This window comes from Peromyscus maniculatus, chromosome 1 (genome assembly GCF_049852395.1).
Source record: "Peromyscus maniculatus bairdii isolate BWxNUB_F1_BW_parent chromosome 1, HU_Pman_BW_mat_3.1, whole genome shotgun sequence".
NCBI lineage: Eukaryota > Metazoa > Chordata > Mammalia > Rodentia > Cricetidae > Peromyscus > Peromyscus maniculatus.
The window spans coordinates 161,082,325-161,098,896 of NC_134852.1; the positions used below are offsets into that span (position 1 = coordinate 161,082,325).

Sequence of the window (16,572 nt, forward strand, 5' to 3'; positions counted from 1 at the left end):
CAAAACCTGGAAACAACCTAGATGCCCTTCAACTGAAGAATGGATAAATAAATTGTGGCACATATACACAATGGAATACTACTCAGCAGAGAAAAACAATGGCATCATGAGGTTTGCAGGCAAATGGATGGATCTAGAAAAAATCATCCTGAGTGAGGTAACCCAGACTCAGAAAGACAAATATGGTATGTACTCACTCATAGGAGGATGCTAGATATGGAACAAGAATGACTGGACTGCTACTCACATCACCAGTGAGGCTACCTGGAAAACGGGACCCCAAGAAAGACACGGAGAAATGGATGAGATCTACATGAACAGCCTGGACATGAGTGGGAGCAATGAACGGCAACGGTCGAGGGAAAGAGAGTGGGAGATCCTAGCTGGATCAAGAAAAGAGAGGGAGAACAAAGAATATGGGAGACCATGGTAAATGAAGACCACATGAGAAAAGGAAGAAACAAAGAGTTAAAGAGGCCCACAGAAATCCACAAAGATACCCCCACAAAAGACTGCTGGCAATGGTCGAGAGACAGCCGGGACTGACCTACTCTGGTGATGGGATGGCCAAACACCCTAACAGTTGTGCCATAAACCCCATCCCAGGACTGAGGAATCTGGATGCAGACATTCACAGCTAGGCCCTGGGTGGAGCGCTGGGAGTCTAATTAATGAGAAAGAGGAGGGTTTATATGAGTGAGAACTGTTGAAACCAAGGTTGGATAAAGCACAGGGACAAATAACCAAATGAATGGAAACACATGAACTATGAACCAAAGGCTGAGGGGCCCCCAATTGGATCAGGCCCTCTGAATAGGTGAGACAGTTGATTGGCTTGATCTGTTTGGGAGGCATCTAGGCAGTGGTACCAGGTCCTGGGCTCATTGCATGAGTTAGCTGTTTGAAACCTGGGACTTATGCAGGGACGCTTGGCTCAATCTGGGAGGAGGGGACTGGACCTGCCTGGACTGAGTCTATCAGGTCGATCCCAGTCCTCAGGGGAGACCTTGATCTGAAGGAGGTGGGAATGGGGGGTGGGCTGGGGGGAAGGGGAGGGGAGCAGGAAGGGAGAGAACAAGGGAATCTGTGGCTATTATGTAGAACTCAATAGTATTGTAAAATAAAAAAAATAAAAAATAAATAAATAAATAGAAATTGAGTATAATTTTCTATTTCATATCAAATAAATAAATAAATTGTGCCTATCGTGGAAAAAAAGAGATTCTTTGATATATATAGTCTTTAGGTGCTTCATTTGGTCAAATATTAAAAGTCTGCTTTCACCTTAAAAACAGTCTCACTGGAAAAAAAAATCTCACTTTACAATAGCTTTGGGTTATTGTAAGATGGACGTGTTGCTTGCCGATGATATAAATAAAAGCTTTAAAGACAAATTTAAATACTTGAGTCTCTTAAGTAAAAAAAAAAAAAAAACCTTCAAAACTGAGGCTCAATTATACACCAGCCTAAAATGTTTATAAAAATACCAATTCTAATTAAACCTATAACTGTTTCAAGTGTAAAAGTCAGGCCTTGTTTTTTCCTAGAGTTAACGGCTTCCTACTGAAAAAGGGAAACTCACAAACAGATTTCAATGGCACCACAAGCTCAAAACTACCAGCCTGTTGTTACTGACTGAAAATTTTCTTTATACTGTTCCTTTATGCTCCAGTGATGATTTAAAAATACTTGCCTTTTCAATGACTACTCTCAATAATCAAGTACCTATGTCTCATGGTAAATTACTAAATATTTATGCAAGTTACAAAAGTCTAAAAAGTGGTTTAAGGTATATGAAAATGACATTTTAAAATGATACATATGATATTAAAACTTGAACGTCCAAAGTTTAGTCTGAGACAGAGCCCGCCAGTACCCAGTTGGACTAAGAGGTGAGTCTTTGTCCTCATAGCCTAACACAACAGCCCTGGCTTTGGGCCCGGGGGCACAACCCTGTATCCCCATACTACCACCCATTGCAGTCCCAGTTTCAGGCCAGTAGGCAGATCTCCGGCAGACAGGTCTGACTACCACCATCCCCCACTAGACCCTGTGACCCATAAGACCCACCCCTCCCAAACTCACCCATCTTCCAAGACTGCAGCTGCTCCCTAAGACAGCCTACCAGGGCTGAATGGACCAAGAGATGCCCCCTGAGACAAAGAGTCCATCAGCACTGATTAGACCAAGAGCCCTGATTAGACCAAGAGCTCCCATTGGACCAAGTGTATCGATCAGCCCAAAAGAGGCTCCCTCGGACACGGAGACACTTTCACTAAGTAAAGAAAGAGCTGGGTAAATGCCAGTGCAAACATACAGTCAACAGCATAAAGACTAATATGGCTCCATCAGAACCTAGTGATTTTACATCAGCAAGACACAAACATCCCAACACAAAAGAAGTCAACCTTAAAAATGACTTTAAGAAGATGAGAGAGCCAGGCAGTGGTGGTGCATGCCTTTAATCCCAGCACTCAGGAGGCAGAGCCAGGTGAAACTCTGTGAGTTCAAGGCCAGCCTGGTCTACGGAGTGATATCCAGGACAGGCACCAAAACTATACAGAGAAACCCTGTCTCAAAAGAAGAAGAAGAAGAAGAAGAAGAAGAAGAAGAAGAAGAAGAAGAAGAAGAAGAAGAAGAAGAAGAAGAAGAAGAAGAAGAAGAAGAAGAAAATGATAGAGGCCTATAAAGAGGAAATGAAAAATTCCCTTAAAGAAATCAAGAAAAAGACCCAAAAAAATTGGAAGAAATCAATAAATCCCTTAAAGAAAGCCAAGAAACCATAAAAAAAAAAGCAATTAAACAGGTAAGGAAGCAGTTCAAGATTTAAAAACTGAAATTGAGACAATAAAGAAGACACAAAATGAGGGAATGCTGGAAGTGGAAAATCTGAGTAAACAAACAGGAACTACAGATGCAAGCATAACCAACAGAACACAAGAGATGGAAGCGAGACTCTCTGACATTGAAGATAGGATAGAGGAAATAGATTCGTCAGTCAAAGAAAACATTAAAGCCAACAAAGTCATAACACAAAACATCCAGGAAATCTGGGGCACCTTGAAAAGGCCAAACCTAAGAATAATAGGGATAGAAGAAGGAGAAGCATAACAACTCAAAGGCACAGAAAATATATTCAACATAATCATAGAAGAAAACTTCCCCCACCTAAAAAGGAAATGCATATAAAGATACAAGAAGCTTACAGAACATCAAACAGACTAGACCCCAAAAAAAAGCCCCCTTGCAATATAATAATTAAACTACTTAACATACAAAATAAAGAAAAAATATTAAGAGCTGCAAAGGAAAAAGGTCAAGTAACATATAAAGGCAGACCCATCAGAATAACACCTGATTTCTCAATGGAGACTCTAAAAGACAGAAGGTCCTGGTCACATGTTATGCAGATACTAAGAGACCACGAATGCCAACCCAAACTATTATACCAAGGAAAACTCACAATAGCAATAGATGGAGTAAATAAAATATTCCATGATAAAACCAGATTTAAACAATATCTTTATACAAATCTAGCCCTACAGAAAGCACCAGAAGGAAAAAAATCCAACCTAAGGATTTTAGATGCACCCACGAAAACACAGGTAATAGGTAATCCCACACAAACAAACACCAAAGAAGGGAAACACAACACTGCCACCAAAAAATAAGAGGAATTAACAGTCACTGGTCATTAATATCCGTCAATATCAATGGTCTCAATTCACCTATAAAAAGACATAGGCTATGTGGTGTGACGCCTTGTACAGCCTTGATGCAGTAGGAAGGGACTTGGACCTGCCTAGGCTCAGTGTGCCAGGCTCTGCTGACCTTGATTTGGGGGATTTGGGGATGTGAGGTGGCGTGGGAGGGAGGGCTGGGGGTGGGAAGAGAGAGGAGGTGGAATCTGTAGATGGTATGTAGAGTGAGTAGAAAATTTCTTAATAAAGAAAAATTTTAAAAAAACAATAAAAAAAGAAAAAGGACACAGGCTAACAGAATGGATATGAAAACAGGATCCATCCTTCTGCTGCATACAAGAAACACACCTCAACTTCAAAGAGAGACACTACCGCCAGGCAGTGGTGGCGCAAAGCTACACAGAGAAACCCTGTCTCGAAAACTAAAAATAAAAAAAAAAAATTTAAAAAAAGAAAAGACAGACACTGCCTCAGAGTAAAAGGCTGGGAAAAGACTTTGCAGTCAAATAGACTTAAGAAGTAAGCTGGTGTAGTTATCCTAATATCTAATGAAATAGACTTCAAACTAAAATCAATCAAAAGAGATTGGGAAGGACATTAAATATTTATCACAGGGAAAATCCACCAAGATGAAGTCTCAATTCTGAACATTTATGCCCCAAATACAAGGGCACCTACATTTGTAAAAGAAACATTACTAAAACTTAAATTGCACATTAAAGCCCACACTAATAGTGGGAGAGTTCAACACCCCACTCTTACCAATGGACAGGTCTGCCAGACAGAAACTTAACAGAGAAATAAGGGAACTAACACACATTATGACTCAAGTGGACTTAATAGATATCTACAAAAAATTCCACCCTAACACAAAAGAATATACCTTCTTCTCAGCACTCCATGGAACCTTTTCCAAAATCAACCACATGTTCAGTCACAAAGCAAATCTCAACAGATACAAAAAAAATTGCAATAACCTCCTGTATCTTATCAGACCACCGTGGCTCAAAGTTAGACTTCAACAACAACAAAGTTACTGAAAGCCTACAATCTCATGGAAACTGAATAATGCCCAACTGAATCACCAATGGGTCAAGGAAGAAATAGAAAGAAATTAAAGAGTTTCTAGAATTCAATGAAAATGAATGTACAACATACCCAAACTTATGGGACACTATGAAAGCAGTGCTAAGAGGGAAATTCATAGCACTAAATGCCCACATAAAGAAGTTGGAGAAATCTCACACTAGTGACTTAACAGCACACCTGAAAGCTCTAGAACAAGAAGAAGCAAACTCAACCAGGAGGAGTAGATGCCAGGAAATAATCAAATTGAAGGCTGAAATCAATAAAATAGAAACAAAGAGAATGATACAAAGAGTCAATGAAACAAAGAGTTGGTTCTTTGAGAAAATCAACAAGATAGACAAGCCCTTATCCAAATTAACCAAAAAGCAGAGAGAGAATATCCAAATTAACAAAATCAGAAATAAAAAAGGGGGTATAACAACAGATACTGAGGAAATCCAGAGAATCATCAGGTCATACTTCAAAACCCTATACTACACAAAAGTGGAAAATCTGAAAGAAATGAATGATTTTCTGGATAGGTACCACATACCAAAGTTAAATCAAGACCAGATAAACTATTTAAATAGGCCAATAATCCCTAAGGAAATAGAAACAGGCATTAAAAGTCTCCCAACCAAAAATAAGCCCAGGACCAGATGGTTTCAGAGCAGAATTCTACCAGAATTTCAAAGAAGAGTTAATACCAATAGTTCTCAAATTGTTCCACACAGTAGAAACAGTAGGAACATTGCCAAACTCTTTTTATGAGGCTACAATTACCCTCATACCCAAACCACACAAAGATGCAACAAAGAAAGAGAACTACAGACCAATCTCCCTCATGAACATTGGATACAAAAATACTCAATAAAATATTGGCAAACTGAATCCAAGAACACATTCAAAAAATTATCCACCATGACCAAGTAGGCTTCATCCCAGGGATGCAAGGATGGTTCAACATACAAAAATCTGTCAATGTAATACACCACATAAACAAATTGAAAAAAAAAACACATGATCATCTCATTGGATGCTGAAAAAGCCTTTGACAAAATCCAACACCTCTTCATGATAAAAAATGCTAGAGAGATCAGGGATACAAGGAACATACCTAAACATAATAAAGGCAATTTACAGCAAGCCAACAGCCAACATCAAATTAAATGGAGAGAAACTCAAAGTGATTCCACTAAAATCAGGAACAAGACAAGGCTGTCCACTCTCCCCATATCTATTCATAGTACTCAAAGTCCTAGCTAGAGCAAAGAGACAACAAAAGGAGATCAAAGGGATACAAATTGGAAAGGAAGAAGTCAAAATTTCACTATTTGCAGATGATGTGATCGTCTACATAAGTGACACAAAAATTCTACCAGGGAACTCCTACAACTGATAAACTCCTTCAGTAATGTAGCAGGATACAAGATTAACTCAAAAAATCAGTAGCCCTCCTATATACAAATGATAAGTGGGATAAGAAAGAAATCAGAGAAACATCACCCTTTACAATAGCCACAAATAATATAAAAATACCTTGCAGTAACACTAACTAAGCAAATGAAAGACCTGTATGATAAGAACTTTGAGTCCTTGAAGAAAGAAATTGATGGAGATGTTAGTAAATGGAAAGATCTCCCATGCTCATGGATAGATAGAACCAACATAATAAAATTGACAATCTTACCAAAAGCAATATACAGATTCAATGCAATCCCCATCAAAATCCCAACACAATTCTTCACGGACCTCAAAAGAACAATACTCAACTTCATATGGAAAAACAAGAAACCCAGGATAGCTAAAACAATCCTTTACAATAAAGCAGCTTCTGCAGGCATCACGATACCTGACCTCAAGCTCTACTATAAAGCTATAGTAATATAAACAGCTTGGTACTGGCATAAAAACCAACATATGGATCAATGGAATGAAACTGAAGACCCTGACGTTAATCCACACACCTATGAACACCTGATTTTTGACAAAGAAGCCAAAAATGTACCATGGAAAAAAGAAAACATCTTCAATAAATAGTGCTGACATAACTGGATGTCAACATGTAGAAGATTGCAAATAGATCCATATCTGTCATCATATACAAAACTCACATCCAAGTGGATCAAAGACCTCAACATAGATCCAGTTACACTGAACTTGATAGAAGAAAAAGTAGGAAGTAGTCTTGAATGCATTGGCACAGGAGACCACTTCCTAATAACACCAGTAACACAGAAATTGAGAGCAACAATTAATAAATGGTACCTCCTGAAACTGAGAAACTTTTGTATAACAAAGGACATGATCATAACACAAAATGGCAGCCTACAGAATGGGAAAAGATCTTCACCAACCCTATATATGACAAGAGTGCTCATCTCCAAAATATATAAAGAACTTAAGAAACTAGACAGCAAAATACCAAACAATCCAATTAAAAACTGGACTACAGAGCTAAACAGAAAATTCTCAACAGTAGAATCTCAAATGGCTAAAAGGCATTTAAGGAACTGCTCAACATCTTTAGTCATCAAGGAAATGCAAATCAAAATGACTCTGAGATAATATCTTACACCTGTCAGAATGGCTAAGATCAAAAACACTGAAGACAGCTTAAGTTGGAAAGGATACGGGGCAAGGGGAACATTCCTCCACTGTTGGTGGGAATGCAAACTTGTACAGCCACTTTGGAAATCAGTATGGCAGTTTCTCAGAAAAATTGGGAATCAATCTACCTCAGGGCCCAGCTATACCATTCTTGGGCATATACCTAAGGAATTCTCAATCATACTTCAAGGACATATGCTCAACTATGTTCATAGCAGCATTATTCATAATAGCCAGGAAGCAACCTAGATGGCCCTCAACCAAAGAATGGATAAAGAAAATGTGGCACATATACACAATGGAGTACTATGCAGCAGTAAAAAACAATAGCATCACCGGACGGTGATGGCACATGCCTTTAATCCCAGCACTCGGGAGGCAGAGGCAGGTGTATCTCTGTGAGTTCGAGGTCTACAGGTCTTCCAGCCTGGTCTACAGAGCTACACAGAGAAACCCTGTCTCCAAAAAAATGACATCATGAAATATTCAGGCAAATGGATGGAACTTGAAAATATCGTCCTGAGTGAGGTAACCCAGTCTCAGAAGGACAAACCAACACTCATAAGTGGATACCAAGTATAAAGCAAAGGATAACCAGACTACAGAGAAGCTAGCTAACAAGAGGACCCTAAGAGGGTCACATAGATAGCCCAGAGAAGGAGAAATAAATGAGGTCTACATGAGCAAACTGGGAGTGAGAGAGCTGAAACAGGAACAGAGTGGAAGAGTAAGGAAAGAGATGTCATGATAAATGAAAACATCATGGGAATAGGGAGAAACAGGGTGCTAGGGAAGTTCCCAGGAATCCACAAGGATGAATGACCCCACTTTAGGCTACTAGCAATAGTCTAGAGGGTTCCTGAACTGATCTACTCTGGTAACCAGAGTAGTGAATACCCTAATTGTCATCATACAGCCTTCATCCAGTTACTAATGGAAGCAGATGCAGAGATCCATGGCCAGGCACCAGGCTGAGCTCCAGGAGTCCAATCAGTGAGAGAGAGGAGGGATTTATAAGCAAGGGACATGAAAATCATGATGGGAAAACATACAGAGACAACCAGCCAAACTATTGGAAACCCATGAACTGTGAACCAATAGCTGTGGAGCCCCCATGGAACTGGACTAGCCCTCTGGATACACGAGACAGTTGTTTAGCTTGAACTGTTTAGGGCCCCAGTGAGGGAGACTGGGATCTGTCCCTGGTGCATAAGCTGGCTTTTTGGAGCCTAATGCCTAAAGTGTGACACCTTAAGCAGTCTTGGTGCAGGGGATAGGGGCTTGAACCTGCCTCAACTGAATGTACCAGGCTCTGCTGACTCCCCATGGGAGACCTTGACTTGGAGGAGGTTGGAATGGGGGAGGGTTGTGGGGAAGGCTGGGGGTGGGAAGAGGGAGACGGAGGGAATCTGTGGTTAGTGTGTAAAATGAATAGAAAATTTCTTAGTAATAAAAAAAGTATATGGACAGCAAAAAAAATAGAAAATCCAAAGTTTAACATATTAATCAATTGAGTTTTGATAAGATATATTAATCTGGTCTTGGTAACAGTTACAAGCATATGCTATTAAAAGATAATTAAAATCATCATAGTCACAGGCTCAAAATTTTTAAACTTCCTTTGGATGTTTTCTTTTCTCAATACAGAGTTTTAAAAGATCAGGTTGAGTGATGGATGGAGGGGGAGAATAATGAAAGAGATGACATGATGGGGGAGCATTTTGGAGTCAGGTAGAAACCTGCTGCAAAGGAAACTCTCACAAGTCTACAAGGATGACCCCAGCAAATACTCCTAGCAATAGTGTATAGGTAGCCTGAACTGGCCATCTCCTGTAATCAGATTGGTAGCTGCCCCCAATTGTTGTTAGAGAGCCATTGTCCCATAACTGATGGAAACAGATGCAGAGATCCACAGCCAAGCACTGGGCAGAGCCTGGAGAATCCTGTTGAGGAGAGGAAGGAAGGATTGTATGAGACATGGGGTTAGGGTCATCACAAAGGAACCCACAGAAGCAACTGGTCTGCTCTTGGAAGATCACTATGGACCAATGGCTAGAACACCTGCATGGGACCAGCCTGGGCCCTCTGCATGTGTGTGATGGTTGTGTGGCTTGGTCTACTTGTGAGACTCCTAGCAGTGGGAGCAGGGCCAGTTCCTAATGCTTGGGCTGGCTTTTGGGAACCTGTTCCTAATGATGGGTTGTGTAGATGAATGGTCTTATTAAATAAGAAACACAGAGCCAAATGCAGAGTTAATAGCCCAAGAGGTCAGAGCAATAGCTAAGAGCTAAAATACCTTACCCTTCACTGCCACTGCTGTCCTTCATCTCCACAAGAGACCTACTTCCTGTGTGTTTGTCCTTTTTATTGACTTTCTATTCTGCCTTCTCATTGGTTGTAAACCCAACCACATGACCTCCTCATCACTGCCTGTCTGTACAGACCTCCAGGTCTTCTATGGTTGGTATTGAAATTAAAGGCATGTGTCTCCATGCTGGCTATATTCTTGAACACACAGAGATCTGCCTAGCTCTGCCTCCCAAGTGCTGGGATTAAAGGGGTGCACCACCACCACCCAGCTTCTGCTATGGCTTTCTATTAGCTCTGACCCCCAGGCAACTTTTTTTTATTAACATACAAATAAAATCACATTTCAGTACAAATAAAATATGACCATAGGGTTGCCTTGCCCAGCCTTCATATAAGAAGAGGAGCTTAGTCCTACCTCAACTTGGTATACCATGCTTTGTTGGCAAGTGTGAGAGACCTGCCCCTTTCTGAACAGAGGTGGAAGAGGGATGGATTGGGGAGAGGCAGAGGGGAAGTGGGAGGAGGGAATGCTGTGGTCAGGATATAAAATAAATGAAAAAAAATAAGTTTTAAAAAGTACTTCCTGTGCTGGAGACATCTCTGTCCAACCTCTATCTGCCCAGCCCTCTTCATGTGGTGATGCGAAGACCACAGGCCAGAGGAAAGAATGTCCGTGTTTCTGTCCCAGAACCGTCTTCCAGGCCCTCAAGCTTTCCCTTGCCTTTGCTCGCTCTCCTGCCCGGAAGTTTCTGTCTTGTTACAGATGAATGTTCATGTTTATGGTGATAACTTTTCAGGCTTTATTTTTGCTATGACTCAAAGGAATGCACCTGCTTGAGTTTTTTGCAAGACACTTATTAACTGCTTTCCCTACGATGAAGATTCCAATGCAGATTGAAACAGGCAGTGGTACTAATGACCTGTCCTGTCAACTTTAAAACATCCATGCACGCTTCAGGGAGTCGTGACTTGGCTCCATCGGCCACTGCTCAAATCTGCACCAGATCCCTTGTCTGACCAGAACTACTGTCAGTGTAAAGCTTAAGCTCTCCTGCCTACCACCTGTCGCTGGGGGTGGGGCCTTTCCTTCCCCTGGTCTTGAGGCTCCTTACCACACCCCCCCCCAAACCAGCAAGTCGGTGCAACAGGACTGAAAGTTTCAAATATATGTACAAGCTCCTTAACTTTACCTTCTATCCATAGTCTTTATCTTTCCCAGCAGACTTCCGTCCTGGTAAATTCTACAGAAGTCAACCTTGGCTCTACTACTGCTCCAGAACTAGCTCACCTCTTTAGCTTCAGTGGTCCTGCAAAACCAGAGGGCCCTTGACTTGCTGACTGCTGAGAAAAGAGGCATTTGTCTCTTCTTAAAAAATTCTATTACTATGTAAACCAGGTAAACAAGAGTATTAAGAACTTACATGAGCTGGCACACAGAACTGAACCTCTGGGAACAGACTCTAATGCAGGACTTGCACTGTCATCTCCTTTGGACTCTTGCCTCATGCCTCTCCTCAGCCCTCTGACCTCTATCTTAGTCATAGTAACAGTTGTTCCGGGTCTCTTCAGATTTTTTTCAGGAAAAAATTAATGAACTGACTCATTGCTCAGTGAACCAGATACTTCTGACAGAATTCCCTCAGGTCTCTTACCATTGCCTGCTGGTTTGACCCCCTGCTCTGGCCCTACATTCCAGACCCCCTTTGCTAATGTTCCCACTCAACTCAAGTAGTCAGAGGACAACCATGCTTTATCACCAACAAAAGGCTGGCATGTTAGATCCTCAAAGCAGGCCCCAAAGTGGCAGTGCTGACGGCAGTGACTAGTCTCCCACCTGAGCTGGGGTTGCTAGGAAACAGAAACCTAAAGTGTTTCTCAGAAGCCCCTGAAGACAATATGAACACTCTTGACCACAACTCTTAGCACCTCACCTGTCTGGCAGAATCCTCAAGCTAACCACCTGGTTCCCCCGGCTAACCACCTGGTTCCCCCTGGCTAACCACCTGGTTCCCCGGTTAACCACCTGGTTCCCCCTGGCTAACCACCTGGTTTCCCCCAGCTAACCACCTGGTTCCCCCTGGCATCAACCCACAGAAAACCAACAAGCTTTGGTAACTGCTGCTGTCCTCCACTGTTCAAGGCAGCTAGACAGGAATTTTTTTTACTAAACTGTTCTTTCTCTCCACAGAGAATGGCTATATTTGTTAGTTTTCCTGTGCATGCTTATAATTTGTTCCCTGGAATATTTATTGTAAATGATAATTTTATACTCATAATAAAATAATTGTATGATGATGGGATATAACATTGCTACTGAATTATTAAAGATGTAGTAGAGTTTGTGGGATGCATGATGAGTCCTTCCAGAGTTTTAGAATTTTAACTGTATCTTAAGCTGGTTGGAGGTTATATAACTGTGTGTGTTCATTGAGAAGTTTACATTTATGCACCTTAATTTTGAGATTTTTTTTATCTCTTTTGAAATTGAAATAGACAAATAGGCATACTCAGGGACCAAGTTTGTACCATGACTGAGGTTCTCAGCATCAGTCTCTGGTGCTAAATCCAGCAGGTGATTGGATGAACACACCCATCACTGTACAATTAGTCTGGGCTCGTATATTTAAAACCTTTTGACTACCTCCAGCTACAGAAATTCCTCATCTTTTATCTCCAAATATATCAGTGAGAAGTTTTATCTTCAAACTATTTTAATAGGCACTACATGAAGCCTACCTCACAAGAGACAGGAGACATATCCGCTTGCGCAGGTTGGGTGTACGAAACAAGTCCCACAGGGAAGATTTTGTTTGTGAGGCCTCCAGCTCATCCTTCATGGTGGTTCTTACAACCTTCAACAACAGCATTAATGAACTGTTTAGTTGTCACAAAATGATGGGCATTGTGGGTATACCAGGCACCTGCAGAGAACTGTAGCAATAGCAATTGTTTCTGCTGTGGATATCGCTCCATATAAATAAAACATTGATGGCCAGTGACCAGACAGAAAGTATAGGCGGGACAAGGAGAGAGGAGAATTGGGGAAACAGGAAGAAGGAGGGAGAGACACTGCAGCCACCGCCAGGACAAGCACCATGTAAAGATGCCGATAAGCCACCAGTCACTTGGCAAGGTATAGATTTATAGAAATGGGTTAATTTAAGATATAAGAACAGTTAGCAAGAAGCCTGCCACGGCCATACAGTTTATAAGTAATATAAGCGTCTGAGTGATTATTTTATATGTGGATTGTGGGACTGCAGGGCTTGATGGAACCTGGAGAGAAGCCCTCCAGCAACAGTTTCTATCTAGTGAGAAATAGAAACATCAAAGAAGTCGTGTCAACTATAAAACTGGTGAGAAATGTGAACCCAAACAGCTAAAAAAAAATTTAAGTGATTTCTGCAGTAAGGATATGTTAAGCAAGGAAGTATAGATAGATTCAGAACACTGAAGGTAGGGTGTACGTTAGAGATGCAGATTAGGAAGAAAAAGAACAAGTGAAGACTCATTTAGATTATGATCTCTAGTGGTTTGACAGAGAAGTGTGCCCCATAGGCTCAGGTCTTTGAACACCTGGTAGCCAGTTGGTGGCGCTGTTTAGAAGGTGGGAAGGCTCTGAGAACTCACAGCCTCCCCCTGCTTCCAGTTTGCACTCTGATTTTGGCTTGCAGTTAAAGATACACGGTCTCTCAGCCTCCTGCGCCAGCTCCCTGCTGCCGTGCTCCTCCGCCATTACGTATTCTCCTCTGGATCTGTAAGCTCGGGTAAACTTCTGTAAGCTTCTCTCGTCGTGGTATTTTTATCACAGCAACAGAGAAGTAACCAGTACAGAACATATCAGGAAGTAGGCTGCTGCTGTAAAGAATCTGACCATGTTGGGTTTTGGAGGAATATTGAAGACTGTAGAGCTTTGGACTAAAAAAGCTACTACCGCTTTTTTAAACAGAGATGAACGGACCATTCTAACAGGGGTCTGGGAGATAGCAGTGCTGAGGGCGGTGCAGGTGGTGGCAGCCCAGTTGTTCAGGTGTCAAAGAGTAATATCAGCAGCTGGGCTACAGACCTCGGATAGGATACTTTGGCAAAGAATGTGGATGTTTTTTTGCCCAGATCCTGAGAATTTACATGAGACTAAATCAGTGGTTCTCGACCAATGGGTCATGGTCCCTTTGGAGTTCAAATGACCTTTTCACAGGGATCACCTAAGACCATCAGAAAAAAACAGATAGTTACATTACAGTTCATAACAGTAGCAAAATTACAGTTATAAAGTATCAACAAAAATAATTTTATGGTTGGGGGTCACCACACATGAGGAACTGTACTAAAGGGCTGCAGGACCAGGAAGGTTGAGAACCACTGAAGTAAATTAACAGGCAATAAACTAATTTGAGTCTGTGGTGTGGTTATATTCCTGAAAGCTCTTCTGCAGCTTTACAGTAAAAAAAAGAGCAAGTGGAGCAAAAGAAATGCAAAATGTAAAGTTTGCAGAGGAAAAAATAAAAGATCACTAGGATGTTTTGCAACCAAAGCATGTGTTTAAAGAAAGGTTGTAATTGTTAAGATCGGAGCCATTAAGGAAAGTCTTCTTGCCCTTCTTTGGAACAATGGGATATTTGCTAAAGAGCAAGACCCTGCCATTTAAGCTTCCAGCTTGTAAAAGGAGAAAGCCTAAGAGAGAAAGCACTTGTTTCAACATAAAAGGCTGATGTAGTCAAAGGGGCCAGGGTTCATCCCAAGCTAGCACAGCCCAATTTGGCAGGATTGTACATGTAGTACTGGCTTTGAAGGCATTCAAGATGCAAAAGTGTGGTGATATTTTATCTGTGTGCCCCAATCAAGTTTATCTGAGGAGCAGAGGAAAAAGCCAGCCACTATATTAAACATAGAAGTCAGGCAATGTTAGCACACACCTTTAATCCTATCACTCCAGAGGCAGGGATCTATCTGGCTCTCTGTGAGTTCAAGGCCACACTGGGAACAGAGACAGGTGTGGTGGCACATGCCTTAAATTCCAACACCAGTTAACCATAAAGATCTGGAGGTCTGTACAGACAGACAGGAAGTGGCAGAGCTGAGCTGGAAGAGGAAGTGATGTAGCTGGGTGGAGAGGAAATGAGTTGGCAGAACAGAAAGGTATATAGGAGTGGGTATACAGGAAGTAGGTCTCTTTGGAAGCTGCGAAGTTGGTGAGGTGAGGTTAGCTGTGGCTCTTCCTATTCCTCTGGTCTCTCAGGTTTTAACCCCAATATCTGGCTTCAGGTTTTTTATTTAATAGGACCTTTTAGGATTCAAGTTACAAGTCAGATTCTTCCTCTGTGCTTTCAAAAAGCCACTGGGACCAGCCAAATGTGTGCCAGTTCTGGAATCACTGCAATAAGTTCCTTAGAGTCTAGGAGGCCTTCAGAGTCCTTTGCATAAAGCTGTGTAAGGGAAGCCTGGGTTTCAGTGGAAACCCCAAGATACGGGAAGTGCCAGGGCCATAAGACATCTGCCAAGGAGAGCTGAATACAGAGAGTTGAACAAGCCTAAAAGAGATGTATGTTGCAGGTGACAAGTCTGAAATCATAGAGCTAATCTAAGCCTTTGAAATTAAATGTCTAGACACTGGACATGGGACTACAGAATTTGGTGTTTGCTCTGCTATATTTTGGTCCTGCTTTAGTCCAGTGTTTTTTCACTATGCTCCCATTTCTCCCATTTGGAATGAGGATGTACATTCTATGCCATTGTATGTTAAAACTATATAACTTGTTTTGTTTTGTTTTAAATGGGGGTTACAGTTAAGAGATTTTCTTGAGTGAAGATACTTTGTCCTTTAGACTTTTGAACAATTCTCAAGACTGTAAATGGCTTGTTTTCAAGTTTTAGGCTAAATGCATTTTACATTATGATATGGCCATGAACCCATGGAATCCAGAGAGTAGAATGTGGCAATTTTGATTAAAAATGTCCACCATAGGCTCATATAACTGAACACTTGATGATGCTATTTGGAGATGATATGGAACCTTTAGGAGGTGGATTCTTGCTGAAGGAAGTACATCACTGAGGGTAGGCTTTAGAAGTTTATAGCCTCACCCCACTTCCAATTCACTTTCTGTTTCCTGCTGCTATGCCTGTTTGCTGCCATGCCTCCCTCATCATTATGGACTCTCCCTCTGGAATCATAAACCAAGTAAACCCTTTATCACAGCAACAGAAAGTAACTAATATACTATTGTGTGATATTTTGATTGCATTCTGACAATAAAGTTTGCTTTGAGTCAGAGGTCAGAGCTAGCCACTAGCTGACCAAAATTAACCATAGAAGTTTTGGACTGAGGACAGATAGGAGACAAGAAGTAGTAAGGCAGGGCTGTGAGAGGATCTCAGGCCTTTTGGATGGACGAACAAAAAAGATAGGAGGTCACTGTGGCTTCTCTGCCACTTCTCTGATCATTCAGGTTCTTACCTCAATACCCAACTCCCGATTTTTTTATTGATAAAGAATAATTAGATAAACGCTTCAATAAACTTTACTAGCTTCCTTCTTTTTATCTTGTCCAGAACACAAGCCCAGAGGATTGTGATGCCCTTTTTAAGGTAGTCTTCCTAGTTCATCCTGATCAAGATGATCCTTTACAGTCATGCTCAGAAACCAAACTAATATGAATAACTCTCACAGGTATGCCTGAAAACTTGTATCCTAGGTGATTCTAGATCTTGTCAAGTTGACCATACCATTGCTTATGGTTTCCTACCAGAACTACCAGTAAGAATATATTACTAAATATAATCACATGCCTTACTATCAGGATATAGAGAAATCAAGCTGACATTAAGCTTGAAAGTTTCTCCCTGCTGGCTAGCATTCACAGGACTAGAAAGTGCTCCTCAG

General features: G+C 41.3%; 1 protein-coding gene across 3 annotated transcripts in view; it reads right to left on the minus strand.

Moving 5' to 3' along the window:
* Positions 1–16,572, minus strand: part of LOC102923679 (solute carrier family 22 member 19-like) — a 63,094-nt gene that overhangs the window by 26,152 nt on the left and 20,370 nt on the right. For all 3 annotated transcript variants that reach the window (XM_076558902.1, XM_042260251.2, XM_006995160.4), the window contains one exon: positions 12,426–12,541. In XM_076558902.1, the coding sequence (XP_076415017.1) occupies positions 12,426–12,541 (116 nt within the window). The remainder of the gene's footprint in view (positions 1–12,425; positions 12,542–16,572) is intronic.